Genomic DNA, 23,124 nt, shown 5'->3' with positions numbered 1-23,124 from the left:
CTGAAGGCGTGTCTGCCACACGCAACAACGGGACCACTACATGTTGATGATTTGGTAACTAGTTTCAACACTAGAGCTGGGGCAGCCTTAGACTCTATTGCATCTTTAAAACTTAAAAGTGTTTTAGTCAAACAAAATTCTCCATGGATAAATGAGGATATTAAAAACCTCAAATAAATCTGTAGGAAACATGAACGGATTTGGAGAAAGACCAAACTTCAGGTTCACCTCGAAATTCTCAAAGAACACCTCTCCTCAATGAATAGAGCAATAAGAGAGGCTAGAAAGGACCACTTTTCAAAATTGATCTCCACCAATCCGAACAACTGTAAGGTTCTTTTCTATACCATCGACAGCCTCTTAAATTCGACACCTCGAACACCTGAAAACCTTCTCTCTGCCCGCATATGCGAGGATTTTGCAACTTTCTTCAGAGATAAGATAACTAACATCAGGTCGGAGATCACTAAATCAAGATCTATTGTGCTACATGTTGAACCTATTCCATCATGTAAAGTAACTTTGAGCACATTTGATGTAGTTGATTTAGAGACTAAGCAAAGTAGTATCTGAACTAAAACCCTCTTCATGTCTCTTGCCTCTTGATCCCATTCCCACCTCCTTTTTCAAGACTATTTTCGGCTCTGTGGCCGAGGACATTTTGGCAATTGTCAACTGCTCTCTAGAGACTGGTGTATTCCCATCTGCACTCAAAACTGCTATGGTACGACCCCTACTGAAGAAAAGTAGTCGACTCTTCAGTCCTCAGCAATTTCAGACCAATTTCAAACCTCCCCTTTTTAAGTAAAATCCTTGAAAAAGCTGTATTTAAACAACTAAACGATTTCTTAGATGTGAATAACAGTTTTGACAGGTTCCAGTCAGGTTTCCGCTCCCGCCATAGTACGGAGACGGCATTAGTCAAGGTTGTAAATGACCTGAGGATCAACACAGACTCTGGAAAGCTCTCTATTCTTGCCCTTCTAGATTTAAGTGCGGCTTTTGATACAGTTGATCACAACATTCTTATCGAGAGACTTGAGAGTTGGGTTGGTCTCGCTGGTCCAGTCCTCAACTGGTTTAGAACCTACTTGACTGGACGGGAATATTATGTGACCCTCGGTGACCATAATTCTAAGAAATATCATATGACCTGTGGGGTCCCCAAGGGTTCAATCTTAGGGCCCCTACTCTTTAGCCTATACCCTACTCTTTAGCCTATACATGTTGCCCCTTGGAAACATCCTAAGGCAGCAAAATATCAATTACCATAGCTATGCAGATGACACCCAATTATATGTTTCTGTAACACCCAACAACTATGATCCCACAGATAGCCTCATACAATGCAATGCCGACATAAATGAATGGATGTCACAACTTCCTGCAGCTGAATCATAATAAAACAGGGCTCCTGATTATAGGTGGGAAAGCAGAGAGGGAGAAGCTAGCCGCCCACCTCAAAACACAGGCCTTGAGCACTAAATGCCAGGTTAGAAATCTAGGTGTCATATTCGGGTGCACCCTGACCTAAATTTTGAGAGTCATATCAAAAACATTACCAAAGTCTCCTTCTACCACCTAAGAAACATTGCCAGGGTGCAACCTTTCTTATCTCAGACTGACACAGAGAGACTCATGCACACATTTGTCACCAGCAGACTAGACTACTGCAACGCTCTCCTGGCTGGTCTGCCAAAAAAAAGCTATCAACCAACTCCAGATGACACAGAACGCTGCAGCACGAGACCTCAACAAAACTAGACGCAGGTCACACATTACACCAGTCCTAAGATCACTGCACTGGTTAGCTCCAGAATAGACTCCAAAATTATCCTACTAGTTTATAAATCACTACATGGCCTTGCACCCGAGTACATCACCAAAATGCTTAACAGATACACCCAATAAGACCCTTGAGATCATTGGGTACCGAACTTCTAGTAGTTCCCAAGGCCAGGACAAAGGAACACGGGGAGGCAGCTTTCAGCTTTTATGCCCCCAGGCTCTGGAACACTCTGCCCGGAGAGTATAAGAAGGGCTGAAACTGCCGATGCTTTTAAACGAGATCTTAAGGGGAGACACCCCGGGTGAATAGGAAAAAAATCCTTAATATGTATCACCATCAAACTCCCCCAGTTTGTTAGGTACATTAAGGAGCATCTTTTTTGTATTACATGTTTTCTGAAATCTTATGGATTAATATGCAAAGTAGGCATTATATGCGCTAAATATGCGCTAATTTGCATAATTTCGGGACATCCATTTTTTTAATTGGTTCAAGCCAGATTCAAAATTCTTGTTTCGTTTTGTTCACATATCCCTATTCAAAACTTTAGCCAAGGGTATAATTTTGATTTCTCTTTTCTTCACTTCAGAAATCAGAAAATACTGTCAACAGTCATAAAAAGACCAATTTTCGCCATGTTTTAGGGATTAACTGTTATATAAATCAGGCTATGAATTAAATTTAAAAAATCCCCCTTGGCAAAACCCTTCAGAATATGGATTGGAACAAAACTGGAAAGTTAGGTGTATGTAGGTGCTACTCAAGTGGTGGTTTTGATGTCCCAAAGATGAGAAATAACTAATTTGGAGAAAACGGGCTTTCAAAATTTGTATTGTCAAAAACCATACATTTGCATTGTAAACCAATATTTACAAACACAATATCCAATCACATCATTAGTAACAACATTACACAACATCTGAAAACACATAGAAACTGAAAACTGAATAACACAGCATGTTGTGGATTCAAAATAGTCCAGGAGTAGACATTTTGTATAGAGAAGCAAGACCTGTTTAGTTGGGAGCCCACTCACCACGTCAAGGTACAGCCCACGAGGGGTGTTAGTAAGACGAGACTAGAGACGAGACAATGTTAGTAGGGAAGAGAACATTCCCTTTTAGAAAGCTTGTATTATTTTGTTAAAAAGATCATAGACAAGGACGAAGGACGAGGACATGCATGAGAAAACAGATTAACTTACTTTTTGTGTTTTTTTAAGCGTTTTACATGGAGAAAACATGAATGAATGAATAAACATGAAGAGTAAGCTGATTCATAAATACACAGGACAAGATGTGGTAATCAATGCAGGGTAAACACCAATATAAGCTAAATATAGTGATATAACCATCGTCAAAAGCAACACCATAGGAGACATCAAGCTACGCCGTCATAGGTCTACAGAGTCACTCCTCAGATGGCACCACACTAGCTATCCACAAAACTGTTCTAGGCAGCTGGTTTGTAGAACCCACTCAGCTGCAGTCCACAAAACTGTTCTAGGCAGCTGGTTAGTAGAACCCACTCAGCTGCAGTCCACAAAACTGTCCTAAAACCACAATATGTTCCTGGTGCGCATATGGTTGTCATCAGTGAAGCAGACTACCCCATATTGCCGCCTTCATGTTGTCCACTGAACGCTGGTTATTGAGAATTATTGTAATAATTCTCAATAACTGTAATAATTTTGTAACATTTTGCATTTATTGGCAGTCAGCTTACCTACCTCTGGGTCCACATCTGCATATGCCTGCCTAATCTGCTCTCGGCTTCTGTGCAAGGACTCCAGACCTCTCTCTATTTCAGCAACTGAAATTAAAACAGTTTATTTGGTCAGTTTATGGATGCATGTAGAAATGCCACAGGTAGAGAGAGGGAGACTACTGTGCATATGTATAGGCTTCTGATACTGGATAGAGAGAGAGAGAGAGAGAGAGAGAGAGGGAACACGTTTCAAAAGCCTACCTGTCACCCTCTTGTCATGTTTCTGATACGTTTTCAGATGAAGCCCTGGGATCCAACACTTTACTAATCTTTTGGAGAGCTGCATACCCCAACCCTAACTCGTGCGCTAAGAGGACCATCCTCACATTGACATCAAATGCAACATCATTCCTAGTTGTATCATGAAGACGAGTCGATGTGTAGACACTTTTGCGATAGCCATTTCTCACAAAGACTGCACTCTAAGAGCAAAGTACTACAGAACCCACTATTCTGAGGATCTATGTTAATTTTAAGACCAGTCCCTGCACAATTAGGACAAATCAACCCAGTTATCAGCTCATTCAAACGCGCCGCATCTCTCTGCTGCTCACTGGACATGCTAACGCTAGCCTCATCTCCCTGCTGCTCACTGGACATGCTAGCACCGGCTAATGACAACTTGCGCGAATAGGCACTTTATATCTCATAAATGTAAACCTTTCCATTTAGTTTCTCTTGTTTTCTGTTCAACCTTGCGGGCAAACACTGTTGTCGTTGTTGCTTATTACGTTTAGAACGCTTTACAGACGGCATTGTTTGGATTAGATATAAGTGGAAACGTGTCACATGACGCGCTGAACCAATCACGTTCTCAGAAATCGACAACAGCCAATGAGATGACACGCTTAGCATCAAACCCGCCTTTGTATTTCTACGATTGGTTGCTGATACAAATGAAACTATCAGGTTTGGTTGCGATAACATCGCGCTAGAGAGAGAGCTTTCCAATGATACCTCACATGAGCGGATCCAAAAGACGGCCGCGGTCTGGTTCGTTGCGAAAAAATGCTAACTTTTGGTGATTTTAGGAAGAATCTACAGACGCAAACAGACTAAATGAAGTAAAATAAACATCAAAATTTTAAAAATCTAAATTTTTGATGTTTTATTTCCACTAGTATGAAAGAAGACATGTTATGGAAGCAAACTAGCACAAAATCTCAAATTTGACCAGGGCGTTGAAAAACGATGTTTTCACCTACAGTGTTTCCCCTTAAGACTTATTTGTTTAGCATTGTTTATCTTTCTGATTAGTTTTAAACGCTGTATTTTTTTCTTTCTTATTTTTTATGACATAAGATATGTTTTTATATTGTATTTATTAATGCATGCTTTATATATATATATATATATATATATATATATATATGAGTGTTGTCACAATACTGGAATTTCTAACTTCGATACGATACCTTGAAAAGTATCGATACTCGATACCATTTCCGATACCACGGGGAGAAATTGACAACATTGAGGGCATAACATTTTCGATTTTTATTAAAAGATAACAGGGCTATAACTTGACAACAGCAGAATGACTAGTAAACAATAATTACAACTATTTTTGTATTAGTGAAAACAATAAGCACACATTCAAAGGCCACTAAAGTGCAAGTAAAAAAAGTGGAATTTTCAACGTAAATTCTTCTTCTTGAGGTAGTGCACTTATTCAAAAGCCTCTGACTAATCACACATTAAAAGGTGAAAGTTAAAAAAACAGTGCAATCTTAGGCATTTTCAAGTAGGCTAACAAATGAAACAATATTCTTCTTGAAGTAGTGCACTTATTCAAAAGCCTCCAACTAATCACACATTAAAAGGTGCAAGTAAAAAAAACAGTGCAATCTTAGGCATTTTCAAGTAAATGAAACAATATTCTTCTTGAGTTGGTAGTGCACTTATTCAAAAGACTGACTAATCACACATTCAAAATCACTAAACTGAAGTGAGTGAGAGTGACACCCATTACTGTAGCCTTAAGTTTCTTTACAACTTTCAGATTTTTTGCTAGGAACACCAGCATGTCAATGTGCTCCTCTGTAAGTCGTGCCCTTCTTGGACTGCAAATGAGCCCTGACGTACTAAATACACGTTCTGAAGCTGAGCTTGAAGCAGCGATGCACAAATACTTTTTCGCCAGCTGGGCAAGGTGAGGTAAAGTTTTCTCATGTGTCCTCCACCATGTGAGTGGGTCGTCTCCTGCACTGAGTTCAGGCATCTTTTTGTATATTGTGAACTAATTTTTTAGTTCTGCATCTGTGTCCTCTGATGCATCCTCTCCATGTTCACTCTTCTTTTCCCCCTGTATGCTGGTTAACAGTCCCTTCAGATCTGTTTTAGTTTTCTTCGCTGGTTGCTTGGCAGTGGCACCTGGAGGAGAGGGTGTTTGCTGACTTTGGCCTCCTGTTTCTGGTCCTGTTTCCAGTAAACAGACATTGTCCATAAGATTTGGTTTGACCTCCTCTCTTAATGCAACAAAACTGTCCTTGAACCTTGGGTAGAGAAATGTGGCTGTGTTCAGCATCAGCTGCAGATGCCTGTCCTCGTATCGTTGTTTGAGATCTCCACCAATATTTTCTTTAAGTTGACGTTTGAGGATGCTGTCACTGTCCTCAAAGGTCAAAGTTGAAAATAACTTCCAACTTAGCGGCAGGACAGAGGAGAGAGTGGTGTGTTTTTCACCACTAAGGGCATCGGTGAAAGAGCTGATAGGACTCAATATCTCTTGTACAGTCTCAAGAATTGTAATGTCTGTATCTTTAGGCATGAGGTGCCATTTCTTCCAATCGCCGGCTAGGACTGAACAGACCGCTTGCTGCTGCTCCAGAAATCTCTCCACCATTTGATACGCTAAGTCCCAGCGCGTCGGCTCATCATGGATCAGTCTGTGTTCGGGCAGTTGCAACTCTTTTTGTTTCTTTTTCAGCTGTCGGGACATCTTTGGTGACCTGCTGAAAGCAGACACTGTCTTCCTCAGCCTCGACAGCGCTCCAGACACACGGTCTATATCTAGGCCCTTGCTAATGGCTAGGTGTAGGTTGTGCCCAAAGCAGGGGACCCATGTGAAGTCCTGCTGAAATGCTTTCTTGTTATTTGAGGCATTATCAGTGGTGATGCCAGCCATATTTGACATGTCCAGCTCCCCCTGTTTCATGTACCATCTCCTCCAACGCCTCCCTCAAGCTGTCCCGTGTGCTCTGAGTGCAGCCCAACACAGCCCAAACACCAGCTCTGCATGTCCCAGGATTCTGTTATAAACTGCAGAGTTACTGCCATGAATGTGGATGTGGCCCTGCTGGTCCACAGGTCAGTGGTGCATGAAAAGAAGGGTTTCCCCCCAAGGCTCTCCATGATTTTATCTTTTGTTTCATTGTATAGGGCGGGGATTTCAGTGTACATGAAATGATTCCGTGAAGGAAGGGCATACTTGTTATTTAACTGTCCAAGAAGTTGTCTGAACCCAGATTTCTCAACAGTATACACGGGGACCTGATCCATGCATATGTACTCTGCTACAGCCCTGTTCAATTTCTTGGCTTCATTTGATTTTGCATCATACTTTCTTTGTTGTTCAAATACAGCTAGTAGGGTAGGCTGTGTGTGTGTCGCTTTTGTTGCTGGTCGATTCTCCTCAGCTTCTCTCTGGTACTCTCTCTGGGGCGGCTGTAGCTCAGTTGGTAGAGCGGGTGGTTAAGTGATCGAAGGGTCCGTGGTTCGAATCCCAGCTCCGACTGTCCACATGTCGAAGTGTCCTTGAGCAAGACACCTAACCCCAAATTGCTCCCAATGAGCAGGTTAGGACCTTGCATGGCAGCTACCGCCATTGGTGTGTGAATGTGTGTGTGAATGGGTGAATGAGAGGCCATTGTAAAGCGCTTTGAGTGCCGCTAAGGTGGAAAAGCGCTATATAAGTGCAGTCCATTGACCATTTACTATAAGAGAAGAGAAATATCACTTTTAAAAACCTTGGTTTCTCTTTAGATCCGACCTTTAAAAATAACTAAATTATCTAAACTTATCTTAGAAATTAAGTAAAGTTAATAGTACTGTGTGTGAAGCATAACAGCATCTAAGTTGATTTACTGACCATTAACTCAAGATTCCTCAGGCTTGATAGCTGGTGTTGTCCTGTTAGCCAAACAGCCATTCTCGAAGCTAAGCTAACTAGCTCTAGTTTACATCCATGAGCTAGCTAGTAGCTAGCTAGCTAATTCCCCTCAGCTATTCAGACGCCACATTGCCTGCTTTGGCCCATTGCTGGATAGCTTTGAGGGGGATTAGCTAGCTAGCTTAGCTTCACGTTAGCTATCTTATCTACCGCCCCCCCCACACACACACACAGTCAATGCGGCGTTTCGATAGCAAGCTCATGGATGTATTAAACTAGAGTTAATGTATTAAACTAAAGTTAATAGTTTACTGGGCTTTTGTTTAATGTTTCAGTGATGTTGAAAGTGGAGCTGTCACCAACCTCTCTAAATTCTTTATAGAGATCCGCGTGTCGGTCCTTCAGGTGTTTTGCTTTGCTTTTACATACATTTGTTGTGTTTGGTCCCTTCGTTGGCACTACTCTGGAACAACGCTTGCAAATGGGCTTCGTGGCATCTTTAGCTTTTCCTTCGTCATTTGCTTCAAACCCGAAGTACTTCCAAACAGCACTTCTGCTGTTTTCTTTATCCACGAGTCGCAGAGGCTCTGCACTTGCCATCTTCGGAAGTGTGGAAAATATCAATATTGCGGGAAATTAGTATTGAAACTGTTTTAATTGATTGTGTTGCCTCTGGGTATGAAAATGCGCTATACAAATAAAGCTTTGATTGATTGATTAAATATTCAGAATCGATATGAATTGAAAAATTGATATTTTTGATATATATATATATATATATATGTATATATCTCTTTCATTATGGTCTTTCTGTGTATTCCTCTGTATCATACTTTTTATATATTTTTATGTAAAGCACTTTGTCCTACACTTGTGTATTAAAGGTGCTATAGAAAGCTTATCATTTAAAAAAAAGTAAAAAATAAAAAATATGTTTTAAATGTATCGATATTATAATTTTGGAAAATCAATACAGTACATCATAAATAAATATTGCGATGTGCTGTATCGGTTTTATTGCACAATTCTACTGTTAACATGACTAATATTTCTGCTGTTATTCTCTTTTCCTGATGCTCATGTTTATAGGAAAGCAATGACTAAGCGTGTGCACTTTTCTCTGTGTCTTGGCTGGTGCCTGCAGACAGCTTCTTATGCTGTGCAAATTTTTGCCTCAAGGCTCAATAAATAATGCAGAGGATATGTCGTTATCATAATACACAGGCTTTGCATACATGAAAGACTCAATATGACGAGTCAAAACACCACTTAACAGACAGAGATCTGGCATGTGCAAGCATGAGACATGTCACAATCAAACAGGCTCTACTTCAAGCACAAGAGACGAGCACTGGGCCATGTCTGCTAGTATGATGGACTCCTCTGGCGTTAAGAGATATGGTGGGAGCCAGGTTTTATCTGTTCACCACCCTGGGCGGCCATTTGGCCCTGTGACCAGAGAAGCAGACTAACCACCAGAAGGCCAACAATCACACAGAGCGCTGCTGCTGGAGGTGAGTTCATGTTCTCTCAGCCTGTCAGACTCTGGAGGTGAGTCCATGTTCTCTCAGCCTGTCAGACTCTGGAGGTGAGTCCATGTTCTCTCAGCCTGTCAGACTCTGGAGGTGAGTCCATGTTCTCTCAGCCTGTCAGACTCTGGAGGTGAGTCCATGTTCTCTCAGCCTGTCAGACTCTGAAGGTGAGTCCATGTTCTCTCAGCCTGTCAGACCCTGAAGGTGACGCCATTTCTATGTGTTCTAATAAGACCCCATTTAAAGTTAACCATTGATTTTCAGAAATACAATTCTGTTAACTTTAGATCAGACAGCAGACAAACAGAACGCTTGGCGCTGTCTATTAGGGAACCCATTGAGCTTTGAGATGACATCCCTGCCAGAGAGCTACAGGAACGGAGCAACGTTTACTTTTGACTTATTTGTTCCCTTGCCAAATATTGTACAGTTTGCTTTGCCCCAGCTGTGGATGACCATCCCGTCAGTCTCAATCACCCTCAGCTGCTTCTGTTGAAGCGGTGGTGTGATGGAAGCACTTCACCACTAAATGTCCACATGATGCATCACGCTTGGTTTCCTCTGAAACCCATTAATAACATTCTGTACAAATGTTTGCCAGAAAGTACCTTGCAAATGAGGACATTGAGAATCCAATGGCATGCATGAATCAGCCAGCCTCTGTTGGCTGTCAAACAGCAGCTCAGTGGTGAGCATGAAGGATAAGAGCGCTGGGCGCTGTGATGTCTGGAGCAGCATGTTCCCTTCATTCACTCCCAGAGCCTGGCTTTCTACTGGAGCAGCATGTTCCCTCCATTCACTACCAGAGCCTGATTTTTCCTTCCTTTAAAAAAAAAAAACTTTACATGGATATGGCCATCATCAAAAGTCCACACATTATATATAAACTAAGAATGCTATATTCATTGAATCAATTAATTGGCTTTATGAACTCATTGATTATTCAACTACACATGCATTAGGGAAATGTATCAAAAGGAGAATTGCTGTCAGCATATGAATGCTACTACTAATAGTCTTTAGAGACACCAAACCAAATCTTGGAGATTCCCTCAACATTCTTGGAAGTTGACATGTATATGACTGATCAAATAGAGTTCCCAGGGGGCATTCTGCCTGGTGCTCGTCCACTCATGAATATTGATACTCAACTAGCTCCCTCATTGATAACAAACTAGCTCCCTCATTGATACTCAACTAGCTCCCTCATTGATACCCAGCTAGCTCCCTCATTGATACCCAGCTGGGGTTAAATGGTAAGCCAGTGAAAAACGACTCTAGGTTCGTCGCTCCCACAGAGCCCCTGAGCGCCGCACCACTAATAAGCATCAGTCATAAAGGTGGAGATGATACCATCAACAGCCACTAATAAGCATCAGTCATAAAGGGGGAGATGATTCCATCAACAGACACTAATAAGCAGCAGTCATAAAGGTGGAGATGATTCCATCAACAGCCACTAATAAGCAGCAGTCATAAAGGTGGAGATGATTCTATCAACAACCACTAATAAGCAGCAGTCATAAAGGTGGAGATGATTCCATCAACAACCACTAATAAGCAGCAGTCATAAAGGTGGAGATGATTACATCAACAACCACTAATAAGCTGCAGTCATAAAGGTGGAGATGATTCCATCAACAACCACTAATAAGCTGCAGTCATAAAGGTGGAGATGATTCCATCAACAACCACAAACAAAACAAGAACTGGAAGTCCTCTCCAATACCATAGCAGCATTTCCCTCAGGTCTGTGTCTGATGTCACCAGAAGGCCAGGCCGGGGGTCCAGAGCATGACATGTATGTATTTGTGTCGTGGATAAGATTAATTTGCCCTATTTAGTATCTGAGGGGTTTTCAAATCCTTAGAGGTTACCTGAAAATATTGGCTGAACAACTCATTGATTGAGCTTTCTGGAACACCCCAGGTCTCAAAAGAGTTCTGCGCACAAGAGCGCACTATTTGAACCCCAATTTCAGCTTTCATTCAGAGCTTGTGTTATTCTGCTCAAATCATTTAATTTGCTTCATCATGTAAATCATGATTATTGTAAGTCACTTTGGATAAAAGCATCTGCTAAATGACTGTAAAGTGATGTAAATGCATCAGCATGTGCACATATGCACTTGAAATATCTGACAGTTGGAATAATTGCATGCCACATCCCCTTGGTTTCAGAATGTTCCCTTGACACAACCCCCACTCCACTCTCAAGATCATTTGATTGGGTAGTTATTATTGCATGTGAGGAGAGAGCTGCCACAGCACCGTGAGCAGCCAGGCCTTCAAATACTCTCCAACATGGTCTGGAAGGGGTGAAACAAGGCCGACATATTCACATTTCAAAGAAACAAATGTAATATACAGGTATGTGCTAATAAATAACTATCACACTTCTTATAAAATGAACTGGAAAAAAGCAGAACAGGAACTGATAACTACTGTAAGATGTCAACCACACACAAGCCATTACTTTAACCCTCCCAGGGAATCTCATTTTATTGCACAATAAGCCTGTGGAGTCTCTCCTCTTTGGATTAGGTTTGGGCAATGTGTAGGCCTACTCAAATATGACATTACGATGTGCACATCCAAACATCGCAATGGATGATGACTGTACTATTGTGGTTTTAAAAATAAAAATCTAATCCTATAAAATAGCCTATTTATTTTAATTATTTTATTATTATTACTTATGCATTTACACTGTATTCTTTGTGTTTTGATTAAGGTAGGCAAAGCTACCTTTTAATTACAAAACGATAACCAGGAATTTCATAATAATATTCTCTATCTTAGGCCTCTAGGTTTCAGGTCCTGTTGGCAAGTGTTGGCAAATAGCTAAATAACCCTCAGTTTTGGACTGGAATGGAAAGGTTACCTTATGCAGACCGGCCTTACACCAACAGACTTTTCAACTGATTTCATGGTCGCAGACAAATTTCCACTGTCGGAATAAAATCATGAGAGTTTTTCTAGAGTCGGAGTGCGCTCCCGTCATCTTGATCGTTTGGTATAAGGTGTCAGTCTGAGCGGTCTTTTTCTCGTCTTGACATTCTGATGAAATCAAACATATTGTCTTGGCTCACGCATATAGTGAAGTTCAAGGATGTGAGCCTTGTCAACACCCAGGTGCGCTGGTCTCTCCAGCCCCAGACAGCAAACCTGGCAGAGAGATTTACCACGATGGAGGAAGAAGGGAAACAAGGGGACAGAAATGGCTGCAGCCCTCGAAATGTAGTCTTGCAAATAATGACCTCAAGATCCCAGTCTCTTATAGTCTGTGACTAAAAATGCCACACATTTGTCTTTAGATGTGAGAGGGTGTCAGACTTTAGTCTATTCAAAGTCTTCTAGTGTACGGTAGGCGTTACATGTTTATCGCTGTTGGCCAGGGGGTTTCAAAATGGAACCCAATCAAAGTGATTAGCTCAGGCAATTAAAGTGAAATAAACTGCATCACTATGATGAGTCATATAAAAGCCATTTTCCTTAATTGCCTTGAACAGGTGTTTTTAAATAAAAACAACTTATCTAAAATGAAAATCTTCAACATTTCCAAGCCTGCTCCACAGCATGCACCTCCCTTAGCAAAACCCCAATCCTGTCTGGAGTAGCCTCCATTTCTCTGCTAATTCACCTTGGAGAGGTGAGTCTGAGGTAATTACTGAGGCTGTTATAAACAGGGGGATAATCAATGACAACGTCACTTTGTGTTATTTAAGTTAATAAGCGCCTGCTCCTCGTCCCTGGGGGACACCAGCCAGCCTCTGGTCCTATTGTGCGGCTGACGCATGCGCTCTGACCATCTCTCTTTCTCAGAGGGAGGAATCATCTCTCTTCCTCAGAGGGAGGAACCATCTCTCTTCCTCAGAGGGAGGAACCATCTCTCTTCCTCAGAGGGAGGAACCACGGCAGCGTCTGCTGTAAATCCATACGGAGATCGAATCGGCTTTTTAAAAAGTCGCACTTGCTTTTCTTCTGGATGTGCGCTCAAGCTTCATACAAACCCCGTTTTTCATGCGGGACTACAGCATGTGTATCTTGTGTTATTTTAAAAAGGACCACACATGATAGAAAGTGCTAGTGTCAGTAATCCGCACAGTAGATAATAAACACATGCGGATAACATGCGGATACTGGGAATAGCAGAGACAAATGTGTGCAATACACAACTGATCCACAGGATGGGTTCTAATCCTTCAATCGATTTCTGAATTCCAAAGCCCTATCACCTTCAAGAGGACTTCTCCACAGAGGCCTCACAGAAAGAGCTGCTTTCCTTACCTGCAGTTTGGAGGTGGGTCTAGTGTAATTTCTGCAAGCTCTTTCTGAATCCTGGAAAACAAAGAAGGGAAATCAGTAGTGAATTTAAAGAGGCAGGGTAAATCTAGGTCAAAGATGAAAGCTGAAAGTGTGAGAATGGATGACAGGCTTTAAACATTAACTTATTGAATATAGCTTATTGATTACATGAATGAACAAACAAAATTAGCGATATGACAAAAAACTGCAATGTTGAATCAAACCCAAACACCATATCCATACAAGACCATAACTGACAGGTAACTTGTTTAATTACACCTATAAAAAACAGTATCCCTTTATTATTCATCTTTTGACAGGGCATCTATTACCAGGTTGTGCCATAGGCTCAACGCGTTTGTCTTGCTTTAAAATGCAATCTCTAGTCGATAATGCCAAATAGAATCCACCGTTGTATGGATTGTTGTCCAAAAGATACAATATATAATAATATATAATTCAATATATTATAATTATAATATATAGCTCCAGTGGCGAGGCCAATGGGCGGCCTGGGTGGGCCAGTGCCGCCCAGATTGACAGCTGGTCCACCCAATCAAAAGTGCTGTAGCCAAACATTTCAATGAGGGAAGTAGAAACAACATGAACATAAGTTTAAATGTATTCAATAAATTATAATAAAATTAAAAGAAACAAGACTACACATTTTGTTAGATTTTTTATGTTTTAATAATAATCATTCATAATATGATCGGTGCTGCTACTGTAGGCTCCGTCAACATGAGCTGCCTGCGTCAGTCCTCACTGGTTGGAGGTAACGTTAGGCTGTTACGCCCTGTTGGCCGAGCTGCTAGCTAGCTAGAATGTCGTTGTCGAAACATATTAAGCAAACGTTGTTGTCAAACTACTTTAAAATACCACGCGGAAAGGAAAGGGAAGATATACCCACACCAACTGATAATGACAATCCGCCAGATCCGGTCCCTACACCACGGAAAGAGCCAAGGCCTCCGGCCTCCCTTGCCCATGCTCAGCCCACTGTTCTTTGAGAGAAATGTGGTCACGCTAATGTTACTCCGCCTGCACACCTGTCTGCGCTTGACCAGCCGCATATTATACTGTAGGTTAAATTATAGTGGCCCACCCTGATTTACAGAAGTCCACCCTTCGACAAATGTCTGGCCTCGCTGCTGTATAGCTCAACCTGGACAAGCCTGAGCTGCTGTTCCTCCCGGGGAAGGTCTGCCCGCACCGGGACCTGGCCATCACCATTGAAGACACAGTGGTGACACCAATTTGGACTGCAAGGAATCTGGGTGTGACCCTGGACGACCAACTGTCCTTCTCCACACATATCACATCTGTCACACGCTCCTGCAGATTCCTGCTCTACAACATCAGGAGGATTTGCCCTTTCCTCACTGATGAAACGGTGCTCATCCAGGCCCTTGTCATCTCCCACCTGGACTACTGCAATTCTGCAACTAAACCCCTGGAACTAATCCAGCAAACTGCTGCTAGCGTGGTGTTCAACCATCCCAAGTTCTCCCACACAACTTCCCCTCTCCGTTCCCTACACTGGCTCCCTGTAGTGGCTTGCATCCAGTTTAAAACTCTGGTACCAGCCTACAGGGCAATGAGAGGAACAGCCCCCTCCTATCTCCAGGCCATGGTCAAACCCTATAACCCCTCCCAACCACTACGCTCTGCTACCTCGGGGCGACTGGTTGCCCTAGCACTCCGACCTCCCTGCGGTCGATCGACGCGGTCACGGCTGTAACGATTATGAATTTTGCTTAACGATTAATTGTCCAAAAAATAATTGCGATTATTACAATAATTGTCAGAGTTGTTGACTGGGGGGGGGGGGGGATTCGCATCACACCACTAGGGCCCCTTGCCGATCTGGCACCCTAGGCGGCCGCCTATGCCACGGGCCGGCCCTGGCACTGATGCTCATGTCCGCATGATTTGAGTGAGAGTGTGTGTGTTTGAGAGAGAGAGAGAGAGAGAGAGAGAGAGAGAGAGAGAGAGAAAGACAGACAGACACAGAGGGAGTGAGTGAGGGTGGGTGGGACTCATTTTTAGTACTCAGCCTATGAAGTAAACCTGTGGTTTAAAACCACGCCTCTTTAATATCATGAATGTTAACATTTACATAGAACTTATATCCTCCTCAATAAAAAAAAGCATTGAAACATTTTTATTAAGAAAATTTGGAGTATACAAATACCACATGAAGTGGACAATGCATCAGTGCTTCTTTACTTCTTTAATACAGTGTCTCTTGTCATTATTTGCTATGAACGTATAGGACAAGTGCCAACAAGTTGAAGAATTCCATTGAACTAGGGTTGCTACCATATTAACTCTGCAACATGTTTTTTTTTTTTTTTTTTTTCTTTTTTAAATAAAATAAAAATAACATTTTTTTCATAACCGCGGTTACAAAAAACAATCGCGGTCAGAAAAAATAATCGCGGTTTGACGATTATGTAATAATCGTTACAGCCCTAGTCACGGCTCTTGTCTGTCCTGGCCCCGCAGTGGTGGAATGAAGTGAACTGCCCACTGACATCAGGACAGCAGAGTCGCTGCCCATCTTTCGCCGCAGGCTCAAAACTCATATTTTCAAGAAGTACTACAACGATCCTCCCTCTTAAGCACCTATTGTATTTTAGATTGCTATTCTTGCACTTTGCCTTCAGCACTAGATTATGCTTTGTCATTTGTTTTAGAAAGGAGATGCACTTGTGAGTTCTGGCAAAGTAGTACAACATTGGCTTTTTCTCCGTTAAATGCAATTATTCTAAGTAGCTTTGGATAAAAGTGTCAGCTAAATGACTGTAATGTAATGTAATAAACCATGATAAAAGGTGTAAGTAGCAAAAACCTGTCAGTCTTTCAGTGTCCATCAATAGACCCTCAGTAGAATGTAAATCAGGATTATATATATATAACAGCCAAGACAGTTTTAATCAGTTTTAGAGCGAAATGTGATTTCATAGCCTCCCATTTGGAGTCATGAGATGGACGCTCTGAAACTAGAACCTGTAAGCTGTTGTTGTTAGAATCCTGCTTGAGCACTTACTGCATTCTGAACATGTATAATGATGATAACAGCCCTTCTAACCAATAGTCTGAATGCTTTTCATTTGATATGAGTCAGGCCTGATGTTCACAGCAAGGATCCAGAGTAAGACCAACACCGACACAACTGTAGGACTGTATACAACAGAGAGCTGTTCAGCACTGGTCTCTCTCCACACCCACACACACACACACACACACACACACACACACACACACACACACACACACACACACACACACACACACACACACACACACAGGTTGAATGCATGTTAAAATAAAAGTTGAAAAGGGGTTCTCCATGCCACCAACAGTGAGCAGAAAGAGTTACAATCCCCGGGCAAACAGGTCCGACGCAAACCCCACCAGACTAGACCAGATCCATGGTTTTACCTCTTGGCACTGGTTGAGAGTTTGGCGGCGGTTTTGCTAGAGATCTTGGTCTCCTTCTTCTTGGGCTGTGCTTGTTCGTGCTCCGGCTGGGTGGGTACGGGTTCCCGCTGCTCCACATCGGAGCTGCCCCCGCTGGTGCTGGGGCTGTCGTCCGGTCTCTGCACTTCGCTGGACATCCTGGCCTGAGAGGACACCCACAACACAGCAGTGAGGAGGACATTCCTGCTACTTGACCGAGTGGTGTAAAAAACTATTTAGGAAAAACTAAATTAGTAAATTCCTAACCAGCGTATGCCTACCATGTGGCAGGTGTGGAACTGCTATGTTGTGCTGTGGTAGGTTATGTGTATGGTTAACTTACTGTAGGCCTATTGATTCCTGGGGTAAATTACACAACATTGGTTAAGTTAATATTGTATAACTATATGAAAGCCCTAAGTTGCTTCAGTCAGCTTTTGCTATTGCAGGCCAAAGTGAAGTTATCTTCTACTGGGCATGATAGGACTGGTTAATAAGCCTACAACAGAGAAAATAACTGCACTGAGCCCAGATGGTTTTGAACAAGTAAAGCTGTTGTTGGGGTCACTTAAAGCATGGTTAGCAGCACGTGCTAATGTGAGACCGCTCGAGACTCCCAAAACGCTCCTGGACGCACGCGCATCTTGGAAGAATCCAGTAGGCCTATGTTGCACAAATCAAAAGGGCCACTTCAAACTAGCTGTCACACAATCAACAAGATGGAGGGGACATAAACCACACAAAATAAAACAGCATAATCAACTGTACAACACAGTTGGTAGAAAAGGCTGCTGAACCAGGTTTTAAACGCAGTGTTTCCCGGGGGCGTTCCATGATAAGGACATGAATCAATGCTCAGATGTATCACTAGTCAGGCACATGTATCGACTTGCGAATAGGCGTGTAATGGCATCGCCGACACAAAGATATCATATCTAACAATGAAACACAGTATCGCAAGAGGCATACATACTCCATGGGCCTCTTGACCAGTGGGCTAATTCTGAACCAAGAATGTAGCCATTAGGCTACTTTCTTGGTCGTTATGCTGCGATAGGTCAACAACGTTCTTCCGTCCCTCTCACACAACAAATAGCGCGATCTTATGTCCCCGACACAAATGGAGCTGTCAAAAAGCGATGGATAACTAACATCATTAGCTACCACAACAGGAAAAAGTCGAACCCGTGAGATGCCCTGTTGTGCGATTTAATTGAAGAGGCCTCGGGTTAAAAATAATAAGAAAACGCAGGAAAAATCGGCACCGAGCAGCTGTTTAGCTGTAATCTTCCAAAAGACGACGAGGGCTCAGAGGCTGGTCGACATCAGGGCCGAGAGCGGGTTGTGGTTGTGGAGTGTCCACAATGAGCCTGGAGAGCACTATGCACAAAGGGAGGCACGTCCCACACATCCCCCTCGTAGGAAAACGGACACTTTCCTGGGACATTTTACTTACTTTCTCTACGTACAGGGACAGCTGATCGCGAATGTTAATATTACCTGGCAGCTGGCCGTCGATGCTGTTTTGTCTTTAATAATCCCAGGTTAAAGTATATCCACACACGGCTGTCTGCTCGCTCGTGTCCTGGCTATTTTAACTGAAGGAGCAGATTACAGAAAACTGGAGCCGCCGGACCGCCTCCACGCGCGCTCACACACTGCGCGCGCCACCCGTGCACAAGTGTGATGGTCTCTCGAGATAAAAATAAATAACCCTACTAACACACGCAGGTTGCGCAAACGTTCTACATACGGCCGCTATAGGTGACGATTCATCTGCGCCGCGTGCGGAAATTACGCGGCCGTTTACGGAAACGCGAGATCTGCCGATTAGTAGCCGCTACGTTAGAACGACACGTCATTCCGAAATTGCGGCCGCGTGCAAAGAACGCACGTGATCACGTGGGCAGGAACTTCCGTTATAAACTCACTTGGCTGACACTATAGATTTACAGGTATTTATATGACTTGGTCTGCACGTCTTTTTCGCACGGTGCAAATATGGTTGCGGCTGCGTGCAAAAAACGTGGGCAGGAACTTCCGTAATAAACTCACTTGGCTGACACTAGATTTACAGGTATTTATATGACTTGGTCTGCACGTCTTTTTCGCACTGTGCAAATATGGTCACTTACTGACCACTGGCTATATTTAGCATTTGCAGTACCACTGGCTATATTTAGCATTTACCAGTACAAAAACGAATTAATGCTATATGGGGATATAGCAGCAAGCATTATGATACAAACCAATATAAGACTGAACACCATTAACAGTTTAGAACATTTTATTACACAAAGTACATTACAAATTAAAAGTATACATATTTACAAGGTTGAGGTTTACGGTCTGTCACATTACGCATAGCCAGAAAAGCAAAAAAAAGTATGTACGAGCTCTAGCTAGCAGCCCATTATCTGACAATTGCAAAAGTTCTAAAAACAAAAATGAAACAAAGTGCGCATTCTGTGGCAGGCAGACCGGGAACAGACCGTTGTATCCCACAAAAAAAAGATTAAAATTTACAAAAACTATTTACAAAAAAGGCATCCATCCTGGCAGGCTGGAAAGGCAGGTTTAGGGAGACGGGCTGGGGGTCACCCACATCTGAATCGAGGGTCTGGGCAGAAGAGGTCATCCTCATCTGAATACTCCACTGTGGTCAGGGCTGGAGCTGCGGTCAGGGGCTGGGCTGGGGAGGTCAGCTGGGCTGGAGCAGATGCCTAAGGACATAATGAAATGGCTGTAAAAGCAAGTCACATACGTTCATTGGAAGCGTGCTATCTCACTGGATACGAGAAAATTAACTGCCTGACATCACATACCTTTTTGCATCGAGCAGGGGCATGTTTCAGCATCTCCTGCAGCTGGGCAGACACCTCCGTCACAGTGGTGCTTGGCTTACAGGCCATAACTGCACCTTTTAACCAAAAAGGGAATGGTTTCAATGCACATGGCATGAACCAAAGACTATGTATTATTTTGCGAAAATATGAACAATCCCTTACGTAATATGACATTGTAGAGGGTCATATTCTTCAGAGGCTTCTTCCCCCTCTTCCCATGGATGCTGTAGACACACCACACTCTGTGTATGGCAATGGCTGACAGCACCCGCCGGACCACATCTGGCAGATCTTTGCCGCCAATGGAACTCAGATATCGTGTCTGCAAAACATAAAGACAATCATTGACTTTTACATTTCCTTAACACTTCCCTGCAAAAATAAGGAACAAAGTTCTGCCCTGAAGTTACTCACCATCTTCCTTTGATGATCCTTGTCCTTCAGCTGCTCCTCCAAGACCAGCAGCTCCTCCTCCGTTTTAGCAGGGTGCAGGTCATCCAGTACTGCTCCCCGATAGCTGTCTGCAGACTCGCCGGACAGTCTCTGCTCCAGCCTCATCATTGTCTGTGCCATCTCCCTCAGACTCTGCATGACGCTGGAGAACTGCTGACACATCATCCTCTGGAAGTCTGGATATTAAACACAGATGTGGCTATAAGTAATTGTAAGGTCCCATAATGGATATTCAGCTCAAAGTATATCCCTACATGCAGCATGAAGTAGTTCACAAAATTCAGCATACCAGCATCTGCAGAGCTTGATGGCAACACTGCTGGAGCTGTTGGTCTCACAGGCGATGGCATCAGAGAACTACCTGAAAACCAGAGGATAAAGGGATGAGCAGGAAACTATGGTGCTGGCGGCGTAGTGATTCTGGCATAAGGGGAAGAATCAACTCGACATGAGACATGTCAGACCCTGACCTGGTCTGGCCGGGGTGCTAATCGCTGATGCAAGCTGCTCGTGCCTGGACGTCTGAAGGGCTGAAGGGCCTGGGCTCACAGCGCCTTGGCTCAAAGGACCCGGGCGATGAACATCTACTGCCGAGTAGTGAGATGTGAGATGAGCGAATTAGTGAACTGAGTACATGAGTCTTCAGAAAGTCCTGAGTTAACTGTAAGTGTGCAAATATGCATAGACATTTCACCAACACAAACATGCATGGATACCTGCATTGATAACTGGCAGAGCAGGCCTTCCGGCTCTGGCACCTGGCATAGCTGGTCTGGTCTGAGTTCTGCCGACCGGCTGCCTGGGCACTGGAACATATAGTAGAGGTAAATTAGCTCAGATTAGTCAACTCAAGTAGTACTCTTTTGGGACTGTTGAATGCACTTTATTATATTACCTTCGTCACTGGAGTCATAGCGCGTGTTGCGCTGTCTCTTCCTTGTGTCTTGGGAGTTAATCCATTGATGACTGCTGCTCAAACACCTTCGCCAAGGCACTGGCTACTTCATAATGCTCTGTGTGTTCCTCAACAGAGACAGAGGTTGTCATGGCTCCTCTTGATGTGCTTGTGGAGGTAGATCTGGGAGGTATAGGAGAATGGGCACTCAGAGCAGGAGAACACCCAAGTCTTGCACAACTCTAACATCACAGCTAGGAGAGCGAATGAGAGAGACCATTAAAAAGGATTATCTCACCTGTAGTACAAGTTCAAATATAGAGTGATTATACGTCATTGTAAATGAGAGCTTACTCTCAATTGATTCACGAGGTTAAATAAAGATTGAATGAATATGTAGCTAGTGGGGGGTTACAACCACACAACTGTGGAGAGAGAATGAGACACTTGGTTCCCTCCTCTACTGGTGTTCATGGCCATGGCCACACACCTGGAATACTCCAACCCTGATTTAAAGGCATAAAAGTGGGGAACACATTCTTGAGACGGTTCCTAAAACTGGAGGGGAAAAAAACAGGAAAATGATCTTCCCTCTCCTCATCACTCACTTCTGCATGGGGCTGAGCTCTACGCTGTCAGCAGTGGCAATACATGGGGTAGCGGCTCAGCACACAGGAGAACTGCACAGAGAGGAAGGAGGAGAGAGAAAACCAACAACAAAAAAGGCAAGAAGGGTTAATAACTGAGCGAATCTTGCAAGTTTGCACTATAGGGAAGCAATTGCTCAATTTCCCTGATATTGTGGCGTCACTGGCGTCAGTGATGCGTCTTATGAATCTCACATGTCTACCGCTAACATTAACTCAATATCAATATTCCCATTTGTTTATCCCGTCTATGGAAACGTATGTGCATTTGTACTTACGTGTGCCTGCCTATATTGATGATCAGGTGTTTCTCCACCTAAGGGCTGGCCAGACAGAACCATCAGAGACCATTGGGCTGAGCTGAGGAGAGAGCGACATGTTAGAGTGTATGTGTGCATATGTATATGGTGCTCTTCTGTTAATACTCATGAGGGCATTCAACTGAACAAGACTCACAGGGCCTGTGGTGCTGTCCCAGGACTGCCCCTGGCCACGCCTGTCCCCGTCTTAGCGCCTCTTCCTGTCCCGCTCACCTGCTTCTTGCTCAGTTCAAACAAGAACTGGGAGGTTGGCAACTGAGAGCATGGGAGGGGAGAGAGGGAGAGAGAGAGAGAGTGGGTGGGTGACCCTCTCGTAGGCTGACATGCACACTCCACAGGACCACGTGATTTCTGACACGTTTAGAGGAACAGGGCAACATGTCTACCACCCTTCACACTCAGTAATTAAATAGATTTTGCAAGACACTATATTAGTAGTCCACATCATGAGTACCTATTATGCAAAATTTGGATTTGTATGTGAGTGAAAATGTAGTACACAATTCTTTACCCGTTTGACAGAATGAGCAACCATTTCAACAGTTAAGAGTAACATGAAATCCACCAAGATGGCTGATGTAACTAAAAAAGCCAAGATGGCTGCTATAACAAATCCTGCTAGCTAGCCTAGCTCCGTTGTTGGGGCTTCTAGTATTCTGTTAACGTTAACTTAGGAAAAATTAATGCCTAAAAACAAACACATACTAACGGTGTTGTGGGTTGATGCGAAATCAATGAGTAAGCTAATTATCGCATTTTATTCCAAGCGATGAAATAGTACGAACGTGCAGGAGCTCGCGCGAGCCTGCTAGACTCCAGAAGACCACCATTGCCCGTAATTAGGAAACAATGGCCCACGACAACACTTCATAAAAGTTATAGTGTACACAACTGAAATATTCTCAAGTTGCCAAGCCAACATTATAATTTAAGCTACAATTACACAAAAGCGAAAGTTATAACAATAATTGCGACAGAGTAATTTTACGTAG

General features: G+C 43.1%; 1 protein-coding gene across 1 annotated transcript in view; it reads right to left on the bottom strand.

Annotated features, from left to right (window-relative positions):
* ube2e2 (ubiquitin-conjugating enzyme E2E 2) overlaps nt 1–18,556 on the bottom strand; it is a 118,888-nt gene extending 100,332 nt beyond the window's left edge. Inside the window, exons 1-3 of the mRNA XM_084441796.1 lie at nt 18,472–18,556; nt 16,954–17,135; nt 13,489–13,539 (exon numbers count right to left, since the gene is read on the bottom strand). Of these exons, the coding sequence (XP_084297922.1) occupies nt 13,489–13,539; nt 16,954–17,129 (227 nt within the window). The 5' untranslated portion in view covers nt 17,130–17,135; nt 18,472–18,556. The remainder of the gene's footprint in view (nt 1–13,488; nt 13,540–16,953; nt 17,136–18,471) is intronic.
* Nucleotides 18,557–23,124: the final 4,568 nt, after the last annotated feature.

Source organism: Borostomias antarcticus (genome assembly GCF_949987555.1).
Source record: "Borostomias antarcticus genome assembly, chromosome: 8".
NCBI lineage: Eukaryota > Metazoa > Chordata > Actinopteri > Stomiiformes > Stomiidae > Borostomias > Borostomias antarcticus.
The sequence above is the reverse complement of the archived record's forward strand: the minus strand, read 5'-3'. Positions and strand labels throughout refer to the sequence as shown.